General features: G+C 55.6%; 1 protein-coding gene across 2 annotated transcripts; it reads right to left on the bottom strand.

The window, feature by feature from the left end:
- Positions 1–3261: 3261 nt before the first annotated feature.
- LOC146755641 (uncharacterized) lies at positions 3262–5191 on the bottom strand. Of its 2 annotated transcripts, XM_085525304.1 has the most exons (8): positions 5085–5190; positions 4914–4970; positions 4691–4747; positions 4494–4553; positions 4348–4412; positions 4063–4138; positions 3816–3862; positions 3262–3662 (listed from the first exon to the last, which is right to left on the bottom strand). In XM_085525304.1, exons 1-8 carry the CDS (start codon positions 5154–5156, stop codon positions 3461–3463), a joined length of 636 nt encoding a protein of 211 aa, XP_085381430.1. In that variant the 5' UTR covers positions 5157–5190; the 3' UTR covers positions 3262–3460. The 2 variants fall into 2 exon arrangements, with proteins under 2 accessions (XP_085381430.1, XP_085381429.1); XM_085525303.1 differs by having other exon boundaries at positions 4348–4553; positions 5085–5191.
- Positions 5192–5887: the final 696 nt, after the last annotated feature.

Genomic DNA, 5887 nt, shown 5'->3' with positions numbered 1-5887 from the left:
ACCAGGGAATGGTTTGGGATGGCATGATCTCCTTGGGAGGCTCCTTGATGATCAAAGAATCGTGGATCGGCTTGTGTTGGAAGGGTCCTGGAAGGTTTGGGTGTTCCTTAATGATGATAGAAGTACAGAAGGGTTTGTGGGGGGTTTTAGGTTTGGGGTTTGGGTTTGGAGTAGGGTTGGTTTTAGCTTTGGGGACTGGGTTTGGGCTAGGGGTGGTTTTAGCTTTGAGGTTTGAGTTTGGTTTATGGTTGGTTTTAGGTTTGTGGTTTGTGTTAGGGTAGGGTTGGTTATAGCTTTGGGGTTTGGGTTTGAGTCTCAGTTGGGTCTGGGTTTGGGGTAGGGTTGGTTTTAGCTTTGGGGTTTGGGTTTGTGTCTATGCTGGGTTTGGTTTTGGGGTAGGGTTGGTTTTAGATTTGGGGTTTGGGGTAGGGTTGGTTTTAGGATTTGGGTTTGGGTTTGGGGTAGGGTTGGTTTTAGGTTTGGTGTTTGGGTTTGAGGTAGGGTTGGTTTTAGCTTTGGGGTTTGGTTTTGTGTCTATGTTGGGTTTGGGGCACAGTTGGTTTTAGGTTTGGGGTTTGAGTTTGTGTCTATGTTGGGTTTGGGTTTGTGTCTATGTTGGTTTATGGTTAGGCTTCGGCGCTGGATTAGGGTTAGGGTTGGGTTTGGGTTTGGCTTCGGCATTGGATTAGGGTTCGGGTTTGATGTAGCAGTTGGGATGGCGTTTGGGTCAGGGTTAGGGTTGTGAATCATGCACAACTTAAGGCTCAGGGCCGCTCGGTGCGGTTGGGGTCGGGGGGAGAAGAATTAAGGCTCACCCTGCGCCCCTCCCGCTCACCCCCCCTCCTCCCGGTCAATGCCGTATTCAGCTCCTCGGGGGGGGGGGTGTCTCCATCTCCTCTTTGCTCCCCCTTCCTTTACCCGTAGCGGCTCAATTGCGACCGTCGGCCGTCCCCCCCCCTTGGGACGCCTCCAGATGATGCCGCATGTTCAACGCCATGTGGGAAACGCTGGGGGGGGACCCGAAAGCCGGTTGGTGTGGGAAGGGGCTCGACCCCCCGCCGCCATCACCCCCTTCGTGTTGGATGAAGGGGACGGAGATGGGGGGTGGGTGGCGGCCGCCTCGTTGTCCCCCCGCAGTCTGGCCCTAATTTGGGGGAGGGAGGGGAGAGTGGACGTGCGGTATCAGCGCTGGGGGGCTCTGGTCCCTTTGGGTCGCCTATTGAGGGGGGAGGCTTGAGGGCAGCACACGGGTGGTTCGGGAAGGTATCTATGGGTCTGGGTCGGTTCTAGGGGGTGGGAAAGGAGGGTGTTTCTCATGAGGTTTTCTCTGTAAATGAGAACGATGCAGATTGGAGTGTTGAGTTTTGTGTTCCGTAAGGATTCGGATGCGTGGTTCCGGTCCGGTTCTGCTGACCCGACTTCGTTTCGTTGTCATAAAGAGAGCGGAGAGCTCTCTGCTGCCATTGCGTGGCCAAAGCGCGGAACTGCACCCCGGTGTCACTCCAAACCGACCCTCCCATCGCCACCCCAGTGATGTCGCCCCCTAAGGTATACCCCAACATAACCCCAACATAACCCCAACATGACCCCCCAGCGTCAAACCCCAGCAACAAAAACATCCCTCCCTCCCTGACAGCAACCCCAGTGATACCCCAACATCACTCCTAACATCGCTCCCCAACATTACTCCAACGTTGTACCAACAGCATCACACCAGTGTCACCCCAATGTCACCCCAACACCATCACCCCAGCGTCACCCCAACACAGCCCCAATACCACCCCAATGTCACCCCAATGTCACCCCAACAGCATCACTCCTGACATCACCCCAGTGTCCTCCCAATGACCAACCCCCAGCTCACCACAGCCTCCCTTTGGGGGTTATAGGGAGCAATAAGACCCTCACTACCCCATAGCAGATCAATCCATGCCCCCACTTGGTGTTATCTGATGGCTGTTTGCTGGCGGGCTGTTGCTCCATTCAACCACCACTGTCTGGGCCCATCCTCCAGTCAGTTCCTCACCCAGCACAGAGTGCACCGATGCATGCCAATGACCCCAGAAGTGCCCCCAAATGACCCTAAAATGACCCCAGAAGTGCCCCCAAATGACCCCAAATGACCCGAAATCCCCCCAAGTGACCCTAAAATGATCCCGTAAGTGCCCCCAAATGGGCTGCAGCTTCCGCAGGAGAAACCCATGGCGGATGGTGTGGAAGTTTTGCTGAAGTCAGTGCAGACCAACAGACACCAACAGCCTCAGCTGTCACCTCCCCCAGCACTCATGGATGGATCCCATCCGGCCCCATGGACTCGTGGTGCTCCAGGTGGAACAGCAGGACTCTGTTTCCTCTTGAATCGTGGGGGTTTGCTCTGCTCCCCATCCCAGACAACCAAGTCAGAGAGCAGAGAACCCATCAAGAGCCTTTTTGTCCCCCATTTTCCCTTCACATCCCTTACCCACTGCAGCCTTCGCTTCCCTGAAGCTGCTCTCCCCATACACTGCTGGAAGGAACCTTAAAGCCACAACGACCAGCCCTGGGGCTCAGGGTTTGGTGACAGGGATGCATCATTGGGCATTGGAGTGCATCTAAAAGGGCTTCAATCTTTGGTTCTTGGGTTCAGGCCTTTGAGAGGGGTTCACCCTTTGATTCCTTGGGGTTATACACTTTTCTGACCCATTTGGCATCACGGTTCTGCTTTTAGTTGCCCTTTCTCTCCCGTTTTCCATCTCTATGCCCCTCCAGGGCTCCATAGCAGAGACACTTTGCTGCAGCCTTCATATATAAACTTCATGTATGAACTTCATATAAAAGCAGAAGAGAAGCATGCAGACCAAGCAGCATCTGAGCGCAGAATGGATGCTGCCCATCCCATCTCTCTTCCTATCTACGTCTGCTCTCACTGTGCTTTTCAAGGGGGGAATCTTTCCCCATCTCCAATGCAAAGGGTCCCAAACTCCAAAGTGAGGGGAATAATAGATATGGATTTTATTGAGGGCTTTCTTAACAACTAACAACAACCAATTGGGGGTAACATTGGCTAATGGGTTAATATGGGCTAATTACAATTAGAGGCCGTTCTTATAGGCCATGGCTGCTCTGATGAGCCATAGAATGAAAGATGACCAAGAGTAAAGACAGAAGAAAGGGAAGGAGGGACAGAGAGGCAGCAAAGCGAGGCAGTTCAGTGTTGGTAGATCCATTCACATCCTGCTGTTGGGTGCGGATCTTCAGTCTGATGGGCCATCAGACGTTTGTTGTTTGACAGCGACTCCCGATGACAGTCCAGACTGATTTCCAACAAGTCCAACGTGGTGGCACTCAGCCGCCTGCCAGCACTGCCCCACTGCTGTGCCTGGGGGCAGGAGCACAGGAGAGGCCCCTTCCGTGGGGACAGAGCCCTGTCCCGTGCCCCAGCACGCAGCCCCGAGCTGGGAGGGGTTACTGAGCTGGGTGGTCAGATGGGCAGCAGCCCATCACAGACCACACGCAGGGTCCTGCTTGCAAAGTACGCCACGGAAGCGTACATTGGCTGGGGCAGCACCCGCAGCAGGAGCCGATAGAGCAGCTCCTGGTCATAGTGCTGGGCGTAAAATAGGGCAGAGCCCAGCACAGCAATGAGCAGCAGCTGGAGGCAGACGAAGATGAGGCAGATGGTCCTGTGGAGTGCAAGAGGGTCGGGAATGAGGCGTCTGTGCCCCATGGCAGCACAGCCCCATACGGTGCCAAAGGGGCTGCAGAGGGGTCCAGGCCATCAGCACATTGATGGGAACCCGGCTGCTGTTGGCAAAGAGCAATGAGGGGATACTCACTGCATCCAGAAGGAGAACCCACGTCTCCTCGCCCGCTCCTTCTTCTCCTGTAGGTGAAGATGGGGCAGAGATGGAGGTCAGGGTCTGCTGCACAGCAGGGGGATCATGCAGGACTCGGGAGCCCAGCAGCACAACAGTGCTGTAAGGAGCCCTGTCCTCAAGGAGACCCCATTGGATGGGGAGACCAGTGTTGGATGGGGAGACCCCTGTTGGATGGGGTGAGGGTGCTGTGTGTTCTGCTCCTTACCAGCTGTGCCTCCACCAGCTCCGGCAACACAGCCCCAGGCTCACACTCCACCTCCATCTCCATCTGATGCTGCTGCCTGTGTTGAACAAGGCTTGGTTGGAGTCTATCACCACAGGGGGCTCCCGAACACTGTGTGCCCACCCCCCAGGGCTGGGATGGGGCTGCTCTGCCACACCGTGCAGGAACCAGAGCCCCATCTCCAGCAGCAATGCAGTCCCATTGCTGCCCCATGTATGTCAAAGACCCCCATGTGCAGGCAGGGTCCCATGGGTGGGTCCCACTCACCAGGCACCCTCCAGCTCCAGCTCCTCCCGCTCCTCTCGCAGGCGCTGTTTCTCTCTGCGCAGCACCTGGAAGACAAAACCATGAGCTCCAGGTCCACAACATGGGGGTGGGCAGACCCCACCCCTCCCCTCAACCCACCACCCTACCTCGATCTCCATTGTCTGAGCCTTCAGCTGCTCTTCCAGCTGGGCAATGAGCTGCTTCTCCTGCAAGACAACGCGTGTGCCATGAGGGGTGGCTGCGTTGGGTCCCATGGACCCGAGGGATTGGGACCGAGGTCCTCCTGCACAGCCAGAGGCGTGAGGATGCTGAGCTGTGAGGATGAGCCCTCACTGCCCCCTACCTGCTCCAGCTCCTCTTTACGGGCAGCCATTCTTTCAGCCCTTATTTGCTGGGCATTCTGTGGGAAAGGAGAAGAGCAGCGGCCGTCAGGGCACCGGTGCTCCCATGGGGCTCCGTCCCCTCCTGCCTCCTCCATCGGGGCAAGCAGGACCTGCAGGGCTGGAGCTGCAGACCCACACGAGGGGACTTCTCCCACCCCACACCACACAGCAGCATCTCCTCACCTTCAACAAAGACTCCCTGGCTGTGGCCGTGCGGTTCTCCATGATCCGCTCATGAGCCTGTGGGAGGGGAAAGGAGCAGCGTTGTCCCCCGGCCCTCTGCTGCTATGCCATGGGCAGGGTGCCCTCCAGCCGGCAGCTTGGCCCTTCTGTGCCCGTCCATTCAGTGCTCACCTGCTCCAGCTCCTGCAGCAGCTCCACGCGCTGCAGCGCTGTTAATGTTCCACTGGCAAACTGGGCCCGCATTGCTGCACCACTCGCACAGCTCCTTGCAGGACCTGCACCGCCTGCAGAATGGGGCTGGCAGGTTTGGCGCTGACCCACTGCCCCTACCCCACCCCGGCAGGACTTCTATGAGGTCAGCGTGTCATTGTGATGTCACTTGAAGGTCACAGAAACAGAGCATGGTCTGTGCTGGAAGAGTCCCTGAAGGTCATTAAGAACCAGAGAATGGTTTGTGTTTGGGATGGAGGCTCCTTGAGGATCAAAGAACCGGCTTGTGTTGGAAGGGTCTTCGAAGTTCACATGACTGTAGGATGGTGTGGATGGAGGTGTTCCTTAATGAAAATAGAAGTATAGAAGGGTTTGTGGGGGAGGATCCTTGACAATCTTAGCACTGCAAGGAGGGTTTGTGTTGGAAAAGTCCGTGGAGATCTGAGGAAATACAGAACAGGTTGGTTTGGAAGGGTCCTGGAGGATCAAAGAAGCATGGAGTGGTTCTTTGTGTTCTTTAGGGTTGTTTTTAGGTTTGGGGTTTGGGTTTGTGTCTCTGTTGGGTTTGGGTTCTTGAGGGTTGTTTTTAGGTTTGGAGTTTGGGTTTGTGTCTCTGTTGGGTTTGGGTCATTTAGGGTTACTTTTAGGTTTGGGGCCTGTGTTTGTGTCTCTGTTGGTTTGGGTTCTTGAGGGTTGTTTTTATGTTTAGGGTTTGGGTTTGTGTCTATGTTGGGTTTGGGGTAGGGTTGTTTTTAGGTTTGGGG

The sequence above is a fragment of the Coturnix japonica genome, chromosome 31 (genome assembly GCF_054131305.1).
Source record: "Coturnix japonica strain WE chromosome 31, WE-NBRP24, whole genome shotgun sequence".
NCBI classification, from domain to species: Eukaryota; Metazoa; Chordata; class Aves; order Galliformes; family Phasianidae; genus Coturnix; species Coturnix japonica.
The sequence above is the reverse complement of the archived record's forward strand: the minus strand, read 5'-3'. Positions and strand labels throughout refer to the sequence as shown.

Coding starts and splice junctions, on each gene's coding strand:
- LOC146755641 (XM_085525303.1), bottom strand. CDS start 5,156: ATGCGGGCCCAGTTTGCCAGTGGAACATTAACAGCGCTGCAGCGCGTG. Junction 3,863..4,062: donor AGCTGGTGGAGGCACAGCTG/GTAAGGAGCAGA, acceptor CTTCACCTACAG/GAGAAGAAGGAGCGGGCGAG. Junction 3,663..3,815: donor GGGTTCTCCTTCTGGATGCA/GTGAGTATCCCC, acceptor TGCACTCCACAG/GACCATCTGCCTCATCTTCG.